Source organism: Nylanderia fulva, unplaced genomic scaffold (assembly GCF_048542155.1).
Source record: "Nylanderia fulva isolate GAGA-0341 unplaced genomic scaffold, ASM4854215v1 Scaffold370, whole genome shotgun sequence".
Classification (NCBI taxonomy): domain Eukaryota; kingdom Metazoa; phylum Arthropoda; class Insecta; order Hymenoptera; family Formicidae; genus Nylanderia; species Nylanderia fulva.
This window is the reverse complement of record NW_028190445.1, coordinates 7075-31849: the sequence shown is the minus strand read 5'-3', so window position 1 is coordinate 31849 and position 24775 is coordinate 7075. Positions and strand designations below refer to the sequence as shown.

Genomic DNA, 24775 nt, shown 5'->3' with positions numbered 1-24775 from the left:
CTACGATTATGTGAAATATTTGATACGACAGATACAAATGATGGTTTCTTTGGCAGAAAACACATTCTCCTGTTTGGGGACTTGTTGCAGCTTCCTCCTGTAAAAGGACAATTTTCGTTTGTTAAAATGTCTCGATCAGAGATTCAGAAGTATTTAGGTACCATGGGTGGATGTGATTTGTGGAGATTGTTCGAGTACGACGAACTTTTGATTAATATGCGACAAAGATGCGACAATACATATCGTGATATAAATACTTTCTAGAATACGAATAGGTTTAGTAACGGATTCTGACATCAATGTTCTTCAGTCTAGAAAAATCAATTTTAAAGAAAGTAGTTGCGACGAAAGATTGAATGAACTTTGCACTTATATGAATCAATTACCGATTGATACAATTTGTTTATTGCCCACGTGTTATTTGTGCAAGGTTTTGAACACAGCAATGCTCGATAAAATCGACAGCGATGAAATTCTACTGATAGCAGATGATGTCGACTGTGCTCCAGCAATGAAAAAAAAAGTGCATAAAATTTTGGAAGACAAAGATGATAAAGTGTCTGAAACAGCTGGCATTGAAAGAGTAATAGCGATTAAAATTGGCGCTAAAGTGATGATTCGACGAAACATTGACGTAACTTTGGGACTTGTCAATGGAACGATAGGCAATGTACTTGCAGTTAATCGCTCTGCTGACGGCAATTGTATTGATTCCATCAAAATAGTTATTTCGGATAACAAAGAAATCGCAATAACGAAAGTAGATATTAAATTTGAAGTATTCCACAAATTAGTGGTACATCGGAAACAATTTCCATTGTCTCTCAGTTATGGAATAACTATACACAAAAGTCAAGGAATTACATGTAACAATGCAATGATGGATTTAGGAACGACTGTATTCAGTGATGGTCAAGCCTATGTAGGTTTGTCACGAGTAAGTAAATTGGAAGGCCTACATTTAATAAATTTCAATCCAGCATCAGTTAAAGCAAACTCGAGAGCCATTGTAGAATATAATTGACTGAGATCTATATTCAAATCTGAACTGCCACAAATCAATCCGTCCGAGAAAAAGGTTGTGAAAATGTACGATCGTCGATGGGCTATCCCTAATATCATTGATGATATGCAGAATTATGATTGTGAGAAACCAGAAAGTATAGTTACGTGGAAAATATATGGCCTTTGCAATAACGATGCTGTTTCGTGTTACGCTAATGTAATATTACAATGTGCGTTTCATTGCGTACGTATTAGGCAACAAATACTGAAAAATAAAGCATCGAATGCATTGACTGATGCTATCTGCGCGTATGGTGAACGTAAATATTGCAACATTCAAGCGGTTAGAAGATCTGTCGGAAAACGCTTCGAAAAACGAACACAACAAGATGTTTCGGAATTTTTTACGGCTCTAATGTCGACGTATTCCGACATCAATGATGTATTAGAACTCGAATTAAAGCACGTAACATGTTGCTCGAATGTCAAATGTAATTACAATGTAACTAAGCTGGAAAGCAGTAGTTTGTTAATATTACCTATACATTCGACATTAAAAAGAAAAAAGGTGTCACTCTACAAAGTTTGATTAATGTAGAATTTTCTAAATGGGAAACGATAAACGGCAATTGTAACGAATGTAAGGGTACCGTGTTGAAAAGGAAAACCGTAATCGAATCAACTTTATCCGTCGTAGTAATACAGCTCAATTTATATACCTTTGTAAACGGTGCTTCTAAAAAAATTATCAACAATCAAATTAACGCCGTGCCGACGAGTAATATCACGATTAATGAAAAAAAGTACAAGGTAACAAGCGCTATATTTCACGAAGGTGAAGAAATGAATCATGGTCACTACACGTGTACTCGTATGTTAAGAGCTGACACAAAATCGGAATGGTATTACTCTAATGATATGGAAATGTTCAAGAAAAAATGGCCCAAAGGAGCACAAGGGGCATACATATTGTTCTTAGAACAGATTAAATAATGGCGCTGTATAAAGGCTGCCGTAAGCGCCGAAATGAAACATCGGCTGCTCTGGCGCTGTATAAAGGCTGCCGTAAGCGCCGAAATAAAACATAGGCTGCTCTGGCGCTGTATAAAAGCTGCCGTAAACGCTACATTAAAACATCAACTGTTCTAGCGCTGTATAAAAGTTGCCGTAAGCGCCAAAATAAAATATCGGCTGCTCTGGCGCTTTATAAAAACTGCTGTAAACGCTGCGTTAAAACGAGTGCAATAAGTTTCTAATTTGACCTAGGCTTCATGACATTTCAAAAAGTATTATTCAGAAAAAAATTATCAGACAGAAATATGTATGTCGTGTTAAAATCGGAGAGACGAAGAACAATATATGGTTGCGTTCTCACGAGAATGGGCGATGGAGGGGCCCATTCTTTATTTTCAATATTCATACAAGAATATAAATTCATTCTGTTGCAATTGAAATAAATGTGCAATGTATCGTTAAAAGTTATTACAATTATACAAACATTTACATATATGATTAAATAAAATATATATATATACTATAATATAATTATATATTTTATATATGTACATATATACCATATATTTCAATTATTTTGAACTGTATTGCATAAATTGTTACTTATACAGAGTTATGTGATAAGAATCAAAAATACATATATTTGTGATACTTGAATTACTAGAAAACTGCTCTATATATCTGTACTTTAAAAAGTAAGTGATATCTCAAAAAATCATAAATGAAAAGGTCAGGCCATGTTCAAAAAAAGATCCTCGAAAGTTTTAAACCTTTTAAAATTTAAATGATTATGTAATAATATATTGCCATAAAAAGTAATTGATATATTATTCAAGGTGCCAGTTCAAAGTGAACATACGTAAAGTGTATATTATCTAAATTTAGTAATAATATATTACCATGAAAAGTAACTGTGATATTTTATTCAAGGTGCAAGTTCACATTGAACATACATACATATAAGTAAAACTGATTACAATTTGATTCTAGAAAATAAGTGCGATATGTTATTCTTAGTGCACAAAATATAATAGTCGTTTATAGAGATTTGATTTGAAATTCATACTAGCCCGTACAATGAAAAATAATTGCTCGTAATTCCAGAGTACCAATTTGTTAATGACTCAGAAAAATAACATGGCGGCCTGCTCTCAAAAAACTTTTGATGGATAGAATAAATAATTGAAATAAGAGTTGTGAAAATTGTATAAATTAAAAATCTCTGTTTGAAACGCATAATAAAAACTACATGTAATAAAATATTGTAATTTTAAATGGAATATTCTAGAATATTCGCTTCCGATCGCAAGTCAACAGGCATATCGTTTTTTTATATGTTTTTTTCTGGAAAACATGTCGCGACACAAATTATCCTGTCGTATAAAAACACGCTCGAAAATAAACAATTAACGGTGTCGCAACCGTTCCGCCGAATAATTATATTTTCTTGAGCATGCGCGGCTTCTCACGGGCGCCTCGTTTCGCCAATAATCATCGTGATTGCCAGCTCGCGCATGCCTTCTAACAGCCGTTGTTCTGTCAAATTTGACAGCGGCCAATTACGCGTAATACGCTCAGGTCACCTCGCGCAACTTTAAAAAGACGCAAAATTATTGGCGCGTCACACGAAGGTGGGCTCCGCTCCGGAAATTATAAATGAGGAGCTCTCTCCCCGCTTGCCAGCTTTATCGCTTTTCCGTCGTGAAAACATATCGCAAACCGCTTATCTGATAAACCGCAAAATTCGTTGACGACCGCCGCTAATCCGCACTTTGATTTTTGATTCCGATTTCACTGTAAAGATAATTAAGGTTTTGTAATAAGTTGTTATAGTATTTTGTCAATACGTGTGTGATATTATTAAAGTCTTTGTTTTACAAAAAAAGTGACTCAGCCTTTGTGCAGCGCAATCCTTTGCTCACGCAGCGCGTTCGTGAACATTTTTTGGTCCTTCGAGCCGGATCCGTCGCACCGGCAACCGCAAGTTCGTGAGCGTGTCTTCTCGCGTGAGTGACAATAGTGCAGTTTCGTGTGCAGTCATCATGGATGTACCCACGCTGGTTGATTGTCAGCGTGAGCTTCAAGTCCGCATCTCACGTTCTGTGGAGTACTTGAAGAAGCTGGGCAGCTCCAATATCACCGCCAGCGCTATCTCCACACGCACCAGAATTCTGGATCAGCTGTGGACAAAGTTCGAGGCGCAGCATGACCTTATCCGGGCGGCCTTGAAGGAAAAGTTCAGTGAGAGCGAGTACTTTAAATCAGAGTTGCATGCTGATACGGAGAATCTCTACGTGTCACAAAGAAGCATACTAGACAGCTACGCTGAACACTTTCGTACAGCAAACGTACCTCCTTCTGCCGACGCCACGTCAAGGTCATCACTGCCGCGTATCAAAGTGCCGCCATTTTCTGGTGCCTATGCCGATTGGCCGTCGTTCCGAGATCTCTTTCTCTCCGTCGTGAGTGGCAATGCGATCTCCAACATCGAGCGCTTTCACCACCTGCGCTCATGTCTGACGGGGCAAGCTGAAAGGTTAATAAGGTCATTGCCTGTCACCAGCGACAATTACGATCGCGCTTGGGCGATTCTGGACAAACACTACAACAACAAAAAGGAATTGATCCGCTCCAACTTCGCCACGTTCATCGCCGTGCCGAAGATGAAGGGAGATACCGCAGAAGAATTGAGACGTATTCACAACGCCGTTACTGCCGCCGTCAATGGTCAGGAGAGCATCGGACGTCCAATCAACACCCACGGAATGGACCTCTTCAACTTCCTGGTCACCGAGCTGTTTGATGCACGCACACGTCTTGAGTGGGAGTCGTCCACGTCAGACTCATCAGAGCCGGCACAAAACGAGGCACTTGTGGACTTCATCAGCCGCCGGATCCTGACGCTCAACGCCGCACGACCGAAGAGCGCCAGCAAACCGCCCGGAGATGCTCCACGGGTAGCCAAGGCACATGTCACGAAGCACCAAGGAACCGAGTCGCCGCACTGTGCACTGTGTCGCGAGAAGCACACCTTGATGACCTGCCGAGATTTCAAGGCCAAGACTGTCAACGACCGCAAGGCATTTGTCGAGAGTAACAGGCTCTGCTACAATTGCTTAGGCAACCATTTCCTCTCTCGCTGCCAGTCAAAGAAGAACTGTCTGACATGCGACGCACGACACCACACGATGTTACACGGAGCACCCACATCGTCAGCGTCAACTGAAGCCACCCGCGCCACCACGTTGACTGCTACGCAGCAAAATCCAGAGTGCAAGGCCGTTCTTCTTGCAACAGCACGAGTAAACATCGCCGATCGGTACGGATCACCACAAGCCGTACGCGCCTTGATCGACCAATGTTCTGAGGTGTCGATCATTTCGGAGACCTTGGCACAACGTCTTCGCCTTCCTCGAGTCTCAACGGGCCTCTCCATTTTCGGCATCGGAGGGACTCGCTCGGGATCCGCTCGTGGCAAGGTCACGCTGCACGTAACGTCAGACGTGACCAACGCCAAACTCAGCGTGGTGGCCTTTGTGCTGCCCCGCATATCGCTGCAGCAAGGCTCAGTCTCGCGGGAAGAACGCAGCTGGCCTCATCTCAACGGACTCCAACTGGCCGATCCTCGCTTCTTAGACGACGACCCAGCTGAGCTGCTACTGGGAGCCGAGGTCTATTCCTTGATCCTCGAGGAAGGCCTCCGCAAGGGAGAATCAAGGATGCCGATCGCTCAGCAAACCAGCCTGGGATGGATCCTTTCTGGCGGCTACGACGCAGCAGCAGTCAAGGGACATCGCCGCACCTTCCGGTGCACCGCCGATCATGACCTCGCCGACCTTGTTCGCCGCTTTTGGGAGCAGGAGAGCGAGCCAATATCTCAGGCTCCACTCACTCCTGACGAATCCAAGTGCGAGGAGCTTTACGTGCGCACCGTCACACGCACGCCCACCGGGAGATACATGGTGAGGCTGCCCTTCTCATCGCCGCCAACGACTCTTCAGGATACTCGCCGCCCAGCGGAGCATCTACTGAAAGCCATGGAGACCAAGGGCAGCCGAGATCTTCGCTTTGGCGACCTCTATCACGGCTTCATGCAGGAATACGAGGACCTGCAACACATGAAGAAAGTAAGTACTTCAACAACAACGGAGAATTTCAGATGCTACTTACCACATCACGGAGTCCTGAAGGAATCGAGCACGACGACAAAGCTCCGAGTCGTGTTCAACGGCTCTCAGCGCACACGGGCCGGCACTTCGCTCAACTCGCAGCTGCTGACTGGGGCAAACCTTCTGCCAGCGCTCACCGACGTGTTGCTGCGATGGCGTTGGCACCGGTACGTCTTCGTCACCGACATAGAGAAGATGTACCGCCAAATCCTCGTACATCCTGAGGACTGCCGTCTCCAAACAATTTTGTGGCGTCACAACAAGACGGACGAGATCGGAGAGTACGAGCTGCAGACGGTGACCTACGGCATGGCGTGTGCACCGTTCCTGGCCATCCGAACTCTGCAACAACTTTGTGCGGACGAGGGAGCGCAGTTTCCTCAAGGTGCCACAGTGCTTCGGCTTGATTGCTACGTCGACGACGTGGTCACCGGCACGGACAACCTCGACGATGCCGTCAACCTCCAGACGGAGCTGCGCAACCTCTGCATGGCGGGCGGATTTCCACTGAGGAAGTGGGCCTCGAACCATCCAGAGGTCCTCACAGGAGTCCCACAGGAGCATCGGCTGCAGCAAGGACCACATTCCTGGGAAGGAGAGAGCCATTCGACATTGGGCCTGCGATGGCGTCCTCAAGATGACCGGTTTGCCTTCGCGATACATCCTCGGCCAGTCAGCACATTCACGAAGCGACGAGTCCTCGCCGAAACTGCACGCCTATTTGACCCGATGGGCTGGCTCGCGCCTGTCATCATTCGGGCGAAGATCCTAATCCAAAGCACCTGGCTTCAGCAACTTGATTGGGACGCTCCACTGCCGGCCAAGGATGCTCGACATTGGCAACAGCTGTTGGATCAGTTGCCGCTGCTCAGGCACATACGCGTGAATCGCTGGCTCAGCACCGACAACGACCACTCGAGGTTGCAGCTCCACGGTTTTGCTGATGCTTCCGAACGAGGATACGCCGCAGTAGTCTACCTCCGCACCACTGAAAGGGGAAAACCGTCAATTAATCTACTCATGGCAAAATCCAAGGTCGCACCCGTCAAGCAGGTTTCGTTGCCGCGACTTGAGTTGTGCGCTGCTAGCCTACTCACCACGCTCACGCTGCATGTCCGCGACATTCTCGGCTTGGCAACTACTCCAGTATATCTGTGGTCCGATTCCCAGGTCACGCTTCATTGGATCCAGGGACACGCCACTCGCTGGAAAACGTTCGTCGCCAACCGGGTGGCTCACATCCAGACTCAGCTCCCGGACGCTCAGTGGAGACACGTGGCCGGGAAGGACAATCCTGCAGATTGCGCATCACGAGGAATTAATCCGGAAGAGTTAGTCAATCACACGCTATGGTGGACGGGACCTACCTGGTTGGCACTGAACGAGACAGCATGGCCCAGCTCAGAGGTCCACATCGCGGAGGATGACCTTCCTGAGCAGCGCACCACCAGCCTGATGACCAAGGGTTCCGTCGTCGTCGAACCGGACATCCTTCTTCGGTTCTCTGCGCTTCATCGGCTGCTACGCGTCACGGCTTGGTGTCGTCGATGGCTCAACGTGGCGAGCCGGGAGGTCACACCTGGTTGTCCACTACACCCCGACGAGCTGGACGCCGCCCTACTCCAGTGGCTTCGAGTAGTACAGGCGCTCCACTTCCCGGACGAGATAGCTGCTGCCACCGCAGGACGCTCCGGCCCACCACGCAGTTCACTGATCAAGCTGAATCCGTTCATCGACGACCAAGGTGTACTGCGCGTTGGAGGACGTCTCAAACACGCACTGCTGCCCTACGACGAGAAGCACCCGGTGATCATACCGCCGGCCTCCTGGATGACACGACTGCTGATCGAGTCCTGCCATCGTCGCTCTCTGCACGGCGGCGTCCAGATAACACTCGGTCTGCTTCGCCTTCGGTTCTGGGTACCACGCGGAAGGACCGTCGTCAAGCAGCAACTGCATCGGTGCGTCACTTGCACTCGCTGGCGCGCTGCCACGCCACAGCCTCCAATGGGCCACCTTCCTCGGGACCGAGTGACGCCAACTCGACCTTTCTTGAGCACTGGACTGGACTACGCGGGACCAATTTCCATCCGGACCAGCAAGGGACGCGGACACCGCTCACAGAAAGGATACATCGCGGTCTTCGTCTGCTTTTGGTCGAAGGCCATCCACCTCGAGGTCGTCTCGGATTACAGCTCCGAGGCCTTCATCGCCGCCTTACGCCGCTTCGTCTCTCGCAGAGGACTGTGTACTGACGTCTACAGCGACTGCGGCACAACATTCGTTGGCGCCGATCGCACCCTGCGGGAGCTCTTCAAGGCGTCGACCTCCGAGGGCCTTCACGTCGCCCGCGCCGCCAACACTCAAGGGATCCGCTGGCATTTTAATCCGCCAGCGGCCCCTCACTTCGGTGGTCTTTGGGAGGCTGCCGTGAAATCTACTAAATTTCACCTCCGCCGAGTAATCGGCGACACCACGCTCACTTTTGAGGAGCTTAACACACTCCTCACACAAATCGAGGCGTGTCTTAATTATCGTCCGTTGCAGGCTCTGTCAGACGATCCAGACGACACTTCAGCACTCACTCCAGGGCACTTCATCATCGGCGCGCCTCTATTAGCTATACCTGAGCCGTCACGGATCGGACAATCATCATCCACGCTGTCACGCTGGCATCACCTGCAGCTGATGCGGGACCATTTTTGGCAGCGGTGGTCGGCTGAGTACGTGCACGGGCTCAACCCCCGCACCAAATGGGTCAAGGCCGAGGCCGCACCTCACGTCGGGGACCTTTGCATCATCCGCTCGGAGCTCACCCCTCCGACTCGATGGCCTCTTGCAAGGATCACGAGACTGCATCCCGGGGACGACGGTGTCGTCCGCGTGGTCTCAGTACGCACCGCCACATCCGAATTCGTACGCCCGATCATTAAATTGGTCATGCTCCCGGGCGCGGATCGTATTCCGGACACGAATAACGCGGACACGCCGTCCGCCGGCACGTAACACATCACTCATCAACGTTCGACACTCATTCACGAGATTTATCACATCATACACTGTATCATTTGTCACACCTCACTCTCATCATGCACCACCGCACTTGCAATTGTTCCATAATCACCACACTGCACTACACGTTCGTCATTTCACATCAAACACACACTCGTTACTGTCTCAGCTGATCATCACATTCCACGCGATCACCACGTGTTTCCGCGGCTCAGCTGATCGATTCAATTACCACGCGATCATCACGTGTATTTCTCCGCGCCTGCGCGTCTACCCCACCATCGATCAGTATCGACTTGCGATTCCGCGACCGAAATACCAAAAACATGTTGTCACTGCGCGACAAGGCGGGCGGGAATGTTTGAAACGCATAATAAAAACTACATGTAATAAAATATTGTAATTTTAAATGGAATATTCTAGAATATTCGCTTCCGATCGCAAGTCAACAGGCATATCGTTTTTTTATATGTTTTTTTTCTGGAAAACATGTCGCGACACAAATTATCCTGTCGTATAAAAACACGCTCGAAAATAAACAATTAACGGTGTCGCAACCGTTCCGCCGAATAATTATATTTTCTTGAGCATGCGCGGCTTCTCACGGGCGCCTCGTTTCGCCAATAATCATCGTGATTGCCAGCTCGCGCATGCCTTCTAACAGCCGTTGTTCTGTCAAATTTGACAGCGGCCAATTACGCGTAATACGCTCAGGTCACCTCGCGCAACTTTAAAAAGACGCAAAATTATTGGCGCGTCACACGAAGGTGGGCTCCGCTCCGGAAATTATAAATGAGGAGCTCTCTCCCCGCTTGCCAGCTTTATCGCTTTTCCGTCGTGAAAACATATCGCAAACCGCTTATCTGATAAACCGCAAAATTCGTTGACGACCGCCGCTAATCCGCACTTTGATTTTTGATTCCGATTTCACTGTAAAGATAATTAAGGTTTTGTAATAAGTTGTTATAGTATTTTGTCAATACGTGTGTGATATTATTAAAGTCTTTGTTTTACAAAAAAAGTGACTCAGCCTTTGTGCAGCGCAATCCTTTGCTCACGCAGCGCGTTCGTGAACAATCTCCAATCTTTTTTTAGTAAAATTTCCCGTTAATGACCATCATTAATTTAGGCAAGGTGGCATATGTGATTGGGATTTAACATTATCAGTAATTTATTGAATAGACAGAGAAAAGTTTTGTTGTATGCATCGGTTCAGTGTTTGAAATAATCATGTACTATCCATATACTGTAAAGCACAAATTCTTCATTTCTATCATAAATAATATCTATTTATTAAAATTTTAGCAGACGTCTTTTAAATAGAAAATAGTGTCTTGCGATCATGAAGAATAGGTTTTGAATAGCAAGGTTTCATTTGACTTACAATTTTCTTCAGAAACACAGAAGAAAAAGGTATTTGTATATAGTTTTGTATATTCACTTCGTTGTGTGTAGAGCTTTTAAAAATACGTTGAATCCTTATTCTAATCTAATCTTCTTCTAATGTAATTATTTTTTGTACTTCAAATGTTGTAGTAATTATTCTGTAAGAGCTTCGACATTATTTCTAAATGGACATCAAAAAACATCATAGTTTTTTGAGAGCAGGCCGCCATGTTATTTTTCTGAGTCATTAACAAATTGGTACTCTGGAATTACGAGCAATTATTTTTTATTGTACGGGCTAGTATGAATTTCAAATCAAATCTCTATAAACGACTATTATATTTTGTGCACTAAGAATAACATATCGCACTTATTTTCTAGAATCAAATTGTAATCAGTTTAACTTATATGTATGTATGTTCAATGTGAACTTGCACCTTGAATAAAATATCACAGTTACTTTTCATGGTAATATATTATTACTAAATTTAGATAATATACACTTTACGTATGTTCACTTTGAACTGGCACCTTGAATAACATATCAGTTACTTTTCGTGATAATTTATTATTAGATCGTTTAAATTTTGAAAGGTTTATATTTTAGAGTACCTTCTTTTGAACATGGCCTGACCTTTTCATTTTTATGATTTTTTTAGGATTATATTTATTTTAATTTTAACCCTACGTAGAATAATTTAATTTAATTGAAGTTAATGTAACTAAATTTAAAATATATTAATAAATAATTATAAGATATAAAACAAAAACAATGAATAAACATAAAAACCTCAAAAATAATTTATTTATTGCGATATGATATAAATTAAATGTAATATAATTACGTATAACCTAGGTTAAAATATATTTAAGTACATGATTGTTTGACTCGTAACGAGATAAGGGATAGAGTCCGAAGCGCGGACCATAAAGAGAGACCGGTGTAGATCCGAGGCGCGGACCAGATGGAAGGGCCCATGCAATGCGCGAGCGCGGACCATGGAGAGTGACCAACAAAACCCGGCGCTGCGATTGGCCAAATCAAGCACCGGCATGCGATTGGCCAAAGTACCCGTAGTAGGGATACACAGTATAAAGGCGGGCGTCGAGATTGCTCGAGACTCACTCGAACGTATCAGCACCGTGAGGCTACGCGAATCGAAATTAGCTCTCATAAAACGGCCCGGATAATTACGTCGATCGAAAAGCTGATATTGAGTTTTGAGTAAACTCGAATCCGGTTTTTAGTAGATCGCGTATACCCCAGTAACACCTCGTAATTGTAACGCGAGTGTATAACAGACTCAATCGATTAACTGATAGTGCGGGACTACGTCGATAAAAACCTGGAACTGAAGGCGACGTGTATAAGTAGTTCTCCGCGGATAATTGTCTCTGGACATATCACGCATTCGGACAAAATAAAATCGTACGAGTCAAACGGCCGCGTAACGCGACGCGAAGTCGAATAACACGTGTACAAGCGCCGTATAGTGATAAGTGAAATGTATATATACCCTGGATATAAAGGGATAGTGTTATAATAAACAAAGCCTTGAAGTGTTCACACAATTGCTGTAATTTATTCGTGATACCTACCTGTCAGCAACCCAGCTTCCTTAAGGTTTCATCCACGAGGGTCCAGGCGATCCAGTAACATCGTGAGGCGATCTGAAACAGAAAAGAGAGGCATTAAACGGGGACGAGGAGGATCATTAGGAACGAAGGAGCAACCGGGGGAGATACTTACCTTGGATAACAGGCTACCTGATTCCATCAACATACCTACCTTCGTGCTTATCTAGGTGAAAGTACGTGGCGACCGGATCAGAGGCGAAAGCACTGCGGCCTGCTGGCTGGGTAAGCCTTGCATGCGTAACGTTTCCATTTAAAAAGCGGGGTGTGTAGGGTTTGTTTGGTCACAACCTAACCTAGCCTAAACCAAACTTCGCCGTCCTGATCCCTGAGGGAGGGCCAGGAGGCTTCGTGGTGAATTCTCGCCCGTAGTATCCCGAGGGACTATCGGGCGGAGGACCGACCTAAAACCTGACTGAAGCCCCTGGTCGTATGGGTATTGTCCACCGCGGAACCGCGTTAGCATTACATCACGGTGGACACCCGACCGGTGTCCTTTAGGTAGGACACATCCCCCGAGAGGATACTACAGGTATCCCCCCGGAGGACATTCCCTTGCCCCAAAAGGGCATCGGAGGGAGCCGGGCTACTAGCTCCCCCCGGACTTCCCTGGGTCGACGTGCAATGGGATCAGGGCCCCCACCCTTCTCCCTGCCGAACCCGGTTAGTGAGACGGCCGCAGCCGCCCATCCCACATTTAAGACGTCACAGGACGTCACCAACTACGTGGACAGACATATTCACATCCACAACAATGACCAAATAAGGGCCACAGGCCCAGCCCTCTAGGGGCCAACAGCGAAGGCCCAGTGGCCGACCACAGTGAAGGTGGGAGGGTTGTAACTCTTACCTATGACCGAAAGACAACACTAAACAACAACATAGACTTGGCGCGGGTGAAGGGGCCGCGGAGTCACCTTGCGGCAACCTCCCCGGCATTCAACACCTAGCGCCGCTACCTACTAACATAGACATGGCGGAGCAGGGAGACCACGGAGTCACCTTTCGGCGACCTCCCCGGAACCTTCCACATCCACCGCTACACACTACGACAAATTAACAAAAAGACATTAAACATTGGAAGCAGAGCTGCAGCCCGGCACAGGGAAGCCACCTCTCCGTGACCTCCCCCGCCCCCGACTGCAGTCCACCCCCACCCACTCGGGACTATCGGGAGCCCCCCCAACAGGGGGCCCCGGTGCTTTCGCGCATGCCAAGGCAGCCTTGGTCTCCAAAGGCCGTCCCCCATCAGGACGGCCCGGAGCCCGGCGCCTATCCTTCGCCCCGGTAGTGCGTTGCCCGGGTGGAGGGGGGAGCGAGCCGCACCCCCGCCCACCCAGGACATGGTCAGCCGACCTCCCGCCGTCCGCACAAGTCGGACAGCGAGGGGTGGCGACACACCCCGCCGCTTGGTGTCCCTCCACACCACAGCGGTAACACAACCGCGAGCGGTCCACCCGAGACGAGCAGTTCACCCGCGCATGCCCCAACTCGAGGCACCTGAAACACCTCAAGGGGCGGGCGCTAAGTAGCTCCACCCCCAGGGTGTTCCATCCTACCTCCAAACTGCCCGTCATCAAGGCTTTACGGCCAATGGCCACCGGGCAGCGCACCCATAGGGTGCTCCAAGGGGACCGCGGCAGAGGCCGGATCAACCCGATCCGGAAATCCCCCGCGCTGCATCCCCCCAGAGACACCAACGCCTCCAATACTTCCTCACGCGTGGTGATCCCCTCCCCCATAGTCCCACGGAGCCTAAACTCCATGGTTTTCTGGGGGCGGGAGACCACCACGCCCTTCTCTAGGAAGACCTCTCGCAACTTACCTGCAAGTAAGTCAGCCTTTTCCACCGTGTCTTTTCCAGGGACCTGCAGAAGCAGGCCCCCAGTCACACCAAAACGCATTGACATCGGGCCAATGCCCAACTCCGCAGGGTCGACGCGCGACTTCGCCTCCCTCAAAATGTCCGAGTAGGACCGGCCCCCCGTCGAAACGAGCTGCACCGCCGACGTACTCGGAACGCGTGCAGCCCGCGCTAAACGGCCCCGCCGAACACCCAGTCCGGAACCAGAAGGGCCGGACACACAAACCCTCCCAGGACCCAGGCCCCGCACCCCCCCGGCAGCCGAATCAGCCACCGACGGGGACGAAGACCCAAGCCCCGGGAAGGAAGCCTTCCTTCTCGTACCACGACCCCGCCTCCCACGCACAGGCATCGAGAGGACGGGGGAAACCTCCTTGACCGGGGGGCAGAGACAGGCGACCCTGTCCCCCTCCCCCGGGAATCCAAAGAGGACCTGAGGGACTCTACAGTCCTCCTCAGGTCCTCGAGGGCCCTTTTACGCGCCTCTCAATGAGGAGATCCACCCGCGCTAAAAGCTGCTGGTGTGGATCCCCCCCCGAAGTCGCCTCAGAGGAGGACTTAAACAGAGTCCTCCGCACCTCAGAAGTGGTTTCCTTACCAGAAAATTCCGGCTCAGAGACCACCTCCCTGTCCCGCCTCCGTCGCGACCTTTTCTTAGCAGGAGGCGCCTCCCTCTCCCCAGAAAAGGGAGGAGGGTGGGCCGTCGCACCACGCACAACCTCCAACTCCTCACGGAGTTTTTGGTTGCTTGCCTCCAATTCACAGATGCGCCCCTTGAGATTCCGAATTTCCTCCGCGTAAGCCCGGCAGTTATCCGACAGGACCTGCTCCCTGTCAAAGACTTCCACCGGGCTATGGAAGACACCGGGCTCCGACACGTCAAGCGCGCCATCGGACCTCCCAGGGGAGGCAGAGGCAGCGCCCAACGCGCCATCGCCCAGCTGGCTCACCTCAGGAATCGTGTCCCTCGTCGAGTCCCCACGAGTCTCCTCCACCTCGTTGTTCCGGAGGTCAGATTCCTCCTGCACCGTCTCCAGGGCACACCTGTCCTCTGAGGCACACTTCTTCAAAAAACTTCGAAGGTGCATTTTCAGGCGCCTGTAGATTCCGAGCCAACAGAAGGCACGAACGTTCTCGTCCTGAAGGACGTGCCGGATTTCGATCGCGAGATCACTCGGATCGTCATCCTCACCCAGTTCCTCCCAGGCAATAGCCAATTGGATGAGTTGGTCCTCCACCTCATCCTCTGTCCTGCTCCTCGGCGTTGTCGCTTTCCCATCCGCGGACCCAGCCGGCAAATCCGCGGATGACCTGTCGCTCGATGACGACGAAGGGGGAGCCAGGCCTACACCCCCCCCCCCCCCACGCCGGTTCCTGATATCCGATCCCAGGACGATCGCTTCTTTTTCGGACCTCTCCATGTTTTCTGAAAAAGAAATTGGTTTTTTTTATCGGGGGTTTTCCTTCCTCTTAGGAGGTTGCCTTACTCAGCTAACGGGGCCTCCCCCCCGGGTGTTATCTTCGGTGTTTTCCTTCACCTAGTGCAGTGGACAAGTCCTTTTAGGGCCTGCACGCCCATCACGCCACCATTCATCCTTCGCACGCACTCCAGCTCGGGTACCTCGGGATTGCGACACTCGTACACTACGGGGATGAGTCCGTAGTGCCCCTGAGGGATCTTTTTTTTTTTTTTTTAAGTCAGGAAATTTGCCAAAACCAAACTTCGCCGTCCTGACCCCTGAGGGAGGGCCAGGAGGCTTCGTGGTGGATTCCCGCCCGTAGTATCCCGAAGGACTATCGGCCGGGGGACCGACCTAAAACCTGACTGAAGCCCCTGGTCATATGGGTATTGTCCACCGCGGAACCGCTAACGCATTACATCACGGTGGACACCCGACCGGCGTCCTTTAGGAGGACACATCCCCCGAGAGGATACTACAAGTATCCCCCCGGAGAGGACATTCCCTTGCCCCGAAAGGACATCGGAGAGAGCCGGGCTACTAGCTCCCCCCGGACTTACCCTGGGTCGACGTGCCATGGGATCGGGGCCCCCACCCTTCTCCCTGCCGAACCCGGTAAGTGAGACGGCCGCAGCCGTCCACTCCCACATAGAAACGTCACAAGACGTCACCAACTATACGTGGACAAACATACACATCCACAACATAGACCGAGTAAGGGCCACAGGCCCAGCCCTCTAGGGGCCAACAGCGAGGCACTATGGCCGACCACAATAAAGGTGGGAGGGTTGTTACTCCCACCTATGAACGAAAGACAAACAAAAACAAAGACTTACATAAACTTGGCGTGGGTGAAGAGGCCGCGGAGTCACTTTGCGGCAACCTCCCCGGCACCCAATCACCCATCGCCACTACCTACTAGACATGAACATGGCGGAGCAGGGAGACCACGGAGTCACCTTTCGGCAACCTTCCCGGAAACCTCCCGCATCCACCGCTACACACTACGACAAAACAAACACTAAACATCAGGGGCAGAACTGCAGCCCAGCACAGGGGAGCCACCTCTCGGCGACCTACCCCGGCACAGACCACAGTCCACCCCCCGTACATAAGCACATTGAACAAGTACGTCACTCGGACATCAATTCCGTCGGCGGATAGGTGGAAGCAGCCGACACACTCAGCCTCTCCTCCACCCCACCAATCGAACCCAGAACCAGACTCACCACCATAGACTCCTCCTGCGGAGATCCGGTTGCCCGACTAGAGGGAGTATTCTCCCTACAACTAGAGGGAGTATTCTCCATACACTCACCCAACTTGCGCGGAGGGATAGTTTTTTTCGCGCATGCATTCGACCCAGCACGATGCTTAGCCAGTTTGCCAGTTCTCACGCACGAAGAGCAGTAGGGCGGCGCCACGCATCCAGTAGCCACATGTCCACGCTCACCACATCTGAAGCATGCGCCACTCAGATCCAGTGCTGAGCCACATCTATTGGCCGAGTGGCCAAAGGCATGGCACTTAAAACATTGGAGGGGGCGGCGGGCCAACGGGACAACCGTCAGGCTCCACCATCCCCCTCCCTGCCTAATACTTCCCGCTATCGCTAATTTGCGCGCTACCCTGACTGGACACCGCAACCACAATGTCCTAAAATCTGAACCGGGTGACCTTCTACTGTCACCCGATCTCAGATCCGCAACACTGCACTCTCATATGCGAGCAACCTCATCGAGTATCTCCTCCTTAGAGAGACTAGTCATCAGGCCCCTTAATCGCACATCTGATGTACGAGTGGGACAAGCCACCTTAACTCTTCCTTGTGCAGAAAAAGCGACACCCCGAAGCTCCGATGCCAAAGCATCCGCCTTAACCTCCGCGTCTTTGCCGCGAACGGTCAGCAAGATGCTGCCCGTCACACCGCGACGCATCCGCATCTCGCCAATATTCAGCCTGGACAGATTCACCGTCGCCCTGGCCTCATCCAAAACAGAGGCGTATGTCTTCTCCAAGTCCCGCCCCCCGACCGTTAGCGAAATTACAGACTCAGCGGGAGGAGGACGAGAGGGACGGGTAGGACGAGAAGGACGACTCTTATCCTTACCGGCAGAAGCACCCACAAGAGGAGCGCCTCCACCAGAAGGCCCCCCACGTCGACGACGACGACGCCTACTCTTCCGTGCAGCCCCAGGAACAGGGGCATCCGCCAAAGCCTCCGCAGGAGCAGAAGCGGCGGAGCCCCCAAGCCCAGGGGCAGCAGTTGCAGAAGCTGCACAGCTCAAGTTCGACTGGGGCAGAACCTTAGTAGCTCCTCCCGAAAGAACAGCCAGAGGACCCCCAGCAAACTCTGTCCTCAATGAGGACACAACCGAGGAGACGATATTATATCGCAGCTCAACGAGTCTGCGATCCAGCAACGCAGACACATCCGCCATTACTAATGGACGATCCTCCACAGGCAGAGCCTGGGGAGGAGAATCTATCGCCCCAGGAGAGAACTCTCCAATGCGACGACCCTGTTCTGCTTGTAGGACGTCCGAGTAGAACACCCTCTGCTCGATCTCAGGTAACAGAGCCCTAAGAGCATCAAGCTCAGCGTTAACGCGTTGAACCTCACGCTCAAGGCTTGAGATCCTACCTCTCAAACCCTGATTCTCGCTGCGCAACTTCTCAGCTCGGGGATCCGAGTCTAATGACACCCTATTAGCGAGTTCATCAACAATGCTTCCAAATCTCATTGAAGCGATCCGGAGTTCCCTCGACAAAATATCATCAAGCCCACAAACTCCAGCCGACTTCTCGACTTGGGAAGCAAATGCCGCACCCGTCTTCCTGAGCTCCAAAATGATAGCATTTTGGAGGGTCGAACAGAAAACCTCGTCCGAAAGAATATTCTCCCTACCAACAGCTGTTAACATTGGAATAGAAGGGTCCAACACTTTCTCTACGTCGCCAAGAACCAATTTGCGTTCCTTAGCCTTATTTAGGCGCTCTTTAGCCTCAGCTAAACCAACATAATCACCCGTTTTCTTAGGGCGACCTCTGGTCTCCACACGCGGGCTCGAGTACGTACCTGGTTTTTTCTTGGCTGGGCACTGCCTCCTCCCGGTCAAGATCCTCTTGTCTTTGGGAGTCCACTCCACGTCCATGACGTCCTCGGCTGAGGAAAGGGACGAAATAAAGAGGACAGAAGGTCCAGCAGCCTGCTGGTCCTCGTCACCACTGGCCCCGCGCACTATCTCCGGTGACCGAAGATACTGTGAGCAGTCACTACCCAAACCCACTGGTGTACCCACCAAAGACCCTGATGCACATTTAGTGTCTGTCAGGTCCGTAGCGTTCACACACACGTGGGACACACAATACCGGGTCTGGCCGCGAGAACACCTGTTCAAAAACTCTCTGACATGCATCGCCAATCTGCGATACATGCCAAGAGGGCGAAAAACATACACTTCTTTGTCCCGAAGGACTCGGCGAAAACACAGCGCGAGTTCCTTCGGATCGACACTTGGATCGCGTTCCTCCCAGTAAGTCACTAAGTCGATCAACTCTAGTTCGACCTCGTCGATTACACTTCTCGGCACTGTAGCAAATAAATCCTTGAACCCAGCCGGCAAATCCAAGGACGACCCGTCATATGATGACGACGAGGAGGGAGCCAGGCCTACACCCCCCCCCACGCCGGTTCCTGGTATCCGACTCCAGGAAGTCTTCTCCTTTCTTGGTGTGCATCTCATGAAAACAAGAAAGATTGGTTTTTTCTGTCGGGGGTTTTCCTTCCCCTTAGGAGGTTGCCTTACTCAGCTAACGGGGCCTCCCCCCCGGGTGTTATCTTCGGTGTTTTCCTTCACCTAGTGCAGTGGACAAGTCCTTTCTAGGGCCTGCACGCCCATCGCACCTCGTTCATCCATCACCACACACTCCAGCTCGGGTACCTCGGGATTGCGACACCCATACACTACAGGGATGAGTCTGTAGTGCCCCTGAGGGAGTCCGTAGTGCCCCTGAGGGGACCCTTGAGGGATCTTTTTTTTTTTTTTTTTTTTTTTTTAAGTCAGGAAATTTGCCTAAACCAAACTTTGCGTCCTGACCCTTGAGGGAGGGCCAGGAGGCTTCGTGGCGGATTCCCGCCCGTAGTATCCCGAAGGACTATCGGACGGGGTACCAGCCTAAAACCTGACTATAGCCCCTGGTCGTTAACGGGTATTGTCCACCGCGGAACCGCAAACGCATTACTTCACGGTGGACACCCATGACCTGGTCCTGTTAAGGACGCATCCCCGAGCAACTTGAGAAGTTGACCCGTCCAATGCCCTCACCCCGAGAGGGTAAAGAGGAGTGAGCCGGGCTATCAGCCCACTCCCGACCATCCCGTGGTCGACGTGCAATGGAATTGGAGTCCCCACTCCTCTTCCTGCCAACCAGAGTGGCGAGATGACCGCAGTCATCCACCCAACATGAATTGACGTCACAGGACATCACAAACTCAACGTGTACATATACACAACCACAATGAAGACCAACTAGGGGCCACAGGCCCAGCTCCTAAAGAGCCCATACTGAGGCCCAAAGGCCATCCACAATAAAGGCACTAAGGCCGACAACGAATAGAGGGGGGTGGACAGATGAACGTCCACCTCACATGTATACAAATACACAACACAGACATTTACTTGGCGGGAGCGAGGAGGCCACGGAGGCGCCTCTCAGCAACCTCCCCGGAACCCCCCGCAGCCCACCGCTACCTACTAAACATAAAAACGGACTAAGGACAGAGGGCGTAACCGGACCAAAGGTCCCCATTTTACTGGGGAGCAGTAAGGCCGCAGCCCTCATAATAACATTAGACAACATACTAATCCGACATTAACTCCGTCGGGGCACAGGAGGACGTAACAGACGCACCCCTCGACACGCTCCGCCGCCCCCCCGCAATCCCCGACGGACCCGCCACTGGACTGGGGACCCTCACCTCAGTCTCCCCGTCAGGGCGCCCTGGAGTCTGCCTGCGCCCAGAGGGAACAGACTCCCTGCCACCAGCCAATCTGCGAGGAGGCACACACCTCCTTGCACATGCGCTAGAACCCGCACGATGATTCGCCGGCTTCCCACTGATGCTGCAGGGCACACAGTGAGGCGGCGCTTCACATTTCGCAGCCGAATGCCCCTCCTTTCCGCACCTAAAGCAGCAGTTGCTGCGAACAACCTCAGAGCCACACCTATTGGACGAATGTCCAAAGGCATGGCATCTGAAACACTGTATGGGCCGACGAGCCAGCGGAGTAACCGTCAGCCTCGCCCAACCCACAACAATGCTGCCCTGCACCCCCAGTCTTCGCGCAGCCACAGCCGGACATCGGACCCAAAGAGTGCCAACCTTGGATTTAGGGGAAACACGGATCTCCCCCGCCTTCAAGTCAGCAACACTACATCCACCTGACACCGCCAAAGAAGACAGAATCTCATCCCTCCGCATATAGGCCAAAATTCCTTGGACTCGTATTTCCTCCATACGAGAGGGGTGGCCAATCCTCACACCACTATCGGGCGGGAAGAGTCTGCGAAGCTCGCCAGACAAAGCTTCCGCCTTGCAACCGGAATCCCGTCCAGGAATGGACACCAGGATGCTGCCCGTAACACCCCGACGCAAACGGGTGCCAGAAATCCCCAGACTGGGCAGGTCCACCTCTTTCATGGCCCTTGATAGGACCGAGGCGTACGTCTCCTCCCGCCCCTCCCCCTTAATTGTCAATGAGACCACCGACTTAGAGGGGAGCCTGGCGGGACGATGAGTCCGCTTTCCCCCCTGGGCAGAGTTGTCCACTGTAGCAGCTCCGTCTTTAGAGGAGGCTCGTCTAGGCCCACGCCTACGACGTCGCCTCTTAACCCTCCTGAAGGACCCGGGACCAGGGACATCCGCCGAAACCTCCGCAGAAGCGGAGGCGGCGGAGCCCCCGGCTACGGGACCAGACCCCGGCACACCAATGCCACCTCCTGTGCTCGCCAAGGGCGCACCCATGAAAACCTCTCCCGATGGAGAGGCCCCAGACCGCCCCCCGAGCAAGGGCCTCAAATTGGCCAGGACTGCCGACGTGATGTCGACCCTCAGGCCGGCAAACCTCTTGTCGAGGATGGCCGAGAGGTCCGCAACCGTAAGAGGGTGCGACCCCGGCAGCACCTCCTCTCGCTCCGTCTCGTCCTTTGCGGATTCCGGAGAGGCTTCCGCACGCCGCCTCTTCTTCGGGGCTTTCTTCAGAATTCCATAGAAGGCCGCATCCTCCAGCTGTGGCATGACAGCTCGGACGGCAGCCATCTCGCCAGCCACCCTGTCACGATCCCTCTCGAGAGCCGAAATTCTCTCCCTGAGCCCCAGATTTTCGCTCCGGAGAGCTTCAATCTGGGGGTCAGCCTCGAGGACAATACGCCCCTCCATCTCTTGAAAGATGCTCCCCAGTCTCATCGAAGAGATCCGTAGATCCCTGGCCACGATTGGATCGAGACCAGAAACCTCGGCCGCCTTCTCCACTTGGGAAGCAGACACCTCCACCAACCTGCTGAGTTCCAGGTTGGTGACACTCCGCAGGCTAGCCCGGAAAGCCTCGCCTGACGGAATGTTCTCCGAACCTACCGCAGACAACTCAGGTCCAAGATTGGGGTCCAGGAGCCTGCGGATGTCCGCCAATTGGAGCTCTCGTTCAGTAGCCTGATTGAGACGCTCCTTGGCCTCAGCCAAGCCAACATAGTCCCCGGTCTTTTTGGGGCGACCCCGCGTTTCCCTTTTCGCTCTAGACGTACCCGGTTCTGCCCTCCTGAAGTACTGCTTCCGTCCGGTCAGCAGTCTCTTGTCTGAGGGCTGCCACTCCACGTCCATCACGTCCTCAGCTGAAGAAGGAGACGAGATGGAGAGGACAGAGGGTCCAGCAGCCAGCTGGTCCTCGTCTCCACTGGCCCCGCGCACTATCTCCGGCGACCGAAGATGCTGTGAACAGTCACTGCCCGAACTCACTGGTGTGTCCACCAAGGACCCTGATGCACATTTAGCGTCTATCAGGTCCGCAGCGTCCACACACACGTGGGACACACAATAACGGGTCTGGCCGCGAGAACACCTGTTCAAAAACTCTCTGACATGCATCGCCAATCTGCGATACATGCCAAGAGGGCGAAAGACACTCACTTCTTCGTCCCGAAGGACTCGGCGAAAACACAGCGCGAGTTCCTTCGGATCAACACTTAGATCGCGTTCCTCCCAGTAGGTCACTAAGTCAATCAACTCTAGTTCGACCTCGTCGATTGCACTTCTCGGCACTGTAGCAAACAAGTCCCTGAGCCCAGCCGGCAAACTCAGGGACGACCCGTCACTCGATGACGACGAGGGGAGAGCCAGGCCTACACCCCCCCCACGCCGGTTCCTAGTTACCGACCCTAGGACGATCTCTTCTTTTTTCTTTCCTACCATAGTGTTCTGAAAAAAGAAATTGGTTTTTTCTGTCGGGGGTTTTCCTTCCCCTTAGGAGGTTGCCTTACTCAGCTAACGGGGCCTCCCCCCCGGGTGTTATCTTCGGTGTTTTCCTTCACCTAGTGCAGTGGACAAGTCCTTTCTAGGGCCTGCACGCCCATCGCACCTCGTTCATCCATCACCACACACTCCAGCTCGGGTACCTCGGGATTGCGACACCCATACACTACAGGGATGAGTCTGTAGTGCCCCTGAGGGAGTCCGTAGTGCCCCTGAGGGGACCCTTGAGGGATCTTTTTTTTTTTTTTTTTTTTTTTTTTAAGTCAGGAAATTTGCCTAAACCAAACTTTGCGTCCTGACCCTTGAGGGAGGGCCAGGAGGCTTCGTGGCGGATTCCCGTCCGTAGTATCCCGAAGGACTAGCGGACGGGGTACCAGCCTAAAACCTGACTATAGCCCCTGGTCTTTGACGGGTATTGTCCACCGCGGAACCGCTAACGCATAACTTCACGGTGGACACCCATGATCGGATCCTGTTAAGGATGCAACCCCGGGCAACTAAGTTGCCCGTCCAATGCCCTCACCCCGAGAGGGTAAATAGGGGGAGCCGGGCTATCAGCTCACCCCCGGCCATCCCGAGGCCAACGTGCAATGGGATTAGAGCCCCCACTCCTTTCCCTGCCAGCCTGGTTGGCGAGATGACCGCAGTCATCAGCCCCACATGAAATGACGTCACGGGACATCACGAACTCGACGTGTACACTACATGTATACACAACCACAGTAATAACTAGAGACCAAGTAAGGGCCACAGGCCCGACTCCTAGAGAGAGCCTACATTAAAAGGCCGACAAACAGATAAAGGTGGGGAGAGATGTACACCCCACCTATTGACGAAAGACAAAAGGACCAGAACAAACATGAACTTGGCGTAGGTGAAAGGGGGCCGCGGAGTTACCTCTCGGCAACCTCCCCGGCACCCAAACACCCATCGCCGCTACCTACTAAACAGAGAACGGACTAAGGACAGAGAACGTAACCGGACCAAAAGTCCCCATATTACTGGGGAACAGCATGGCCGCAGTTCTCATAACAACAGTAGACAATCACGAGTCTGACATCAACTCTGTCGGGGCACAGGAGGAAGCCACGGATGCACCTCTCGATACACTCCGCCGCCCCCCCGCAATCCCCGACGGGCCCGCCACTGGACTGAGGGGCTGATCACCAGTCCCCCCATCAGGGCCCCGGAGCCTGTCCACGATTAAAAGGGACATTTCCCTTACCTGTAAATGTCCTGCAAGGGGGCACACCTCTCCTGGCACACGCCCCCGAGCCCGCACGGTGGTTTGCCTGCCTCCCACTGATGGAGCAGGGGACACAGTGGGGCCGCGCCTCACAGACGGCCGCCAAGTGCCCCTCAATCCCACACCGGAAACAGCAGCCGCTGCGAACAACCTCAGATCCACACCTGTTAGACGAATGTCCAAAGGCGTGGCATCTGAAACACTGCATGGGGCGACGGGCCAACGGAGTAACCGTCAGCCTCGTCCACCCCATGCGAATACTACCTGAAGCGCCCAATTTGCGCGCAGCACCAGCAGGGCACCGAATCCAGAGAGACCCGATGTTTGATTTGGGAGATACACGTATCTCCCCCGCCTTGAGGTCGGCGACACTGCATCCACCAGCCTCAGCCACCGACACCAGGATGTCTTCCCTCCTCATATAGGCCAGCACGCCACGGACCCGTATCTCCTCCG

The 24775-nt window shown here is 51.6% G+C and overlaps 1 protein-coding gene across 1 annotated transcript; it reads left to right on the top strand.

The window, feature by feature from the left end:
• The first annotated feature begins 4061 nt into the window (after positions 1–4061).
• LOC114942388 (uncharacterized) lies at positions 4062–9194 on the top strand. The gene has a single exon (XM_029317733.2). The coding sequence runs from the start codon at positions 4062–4064 to the stop codon at positions 9192–9194; it is 5133 nt and encodes a 1710-aa protein (XP_029173566.2).
• Positions 9195–24775: the final 15581 nt, after the last annotated feature.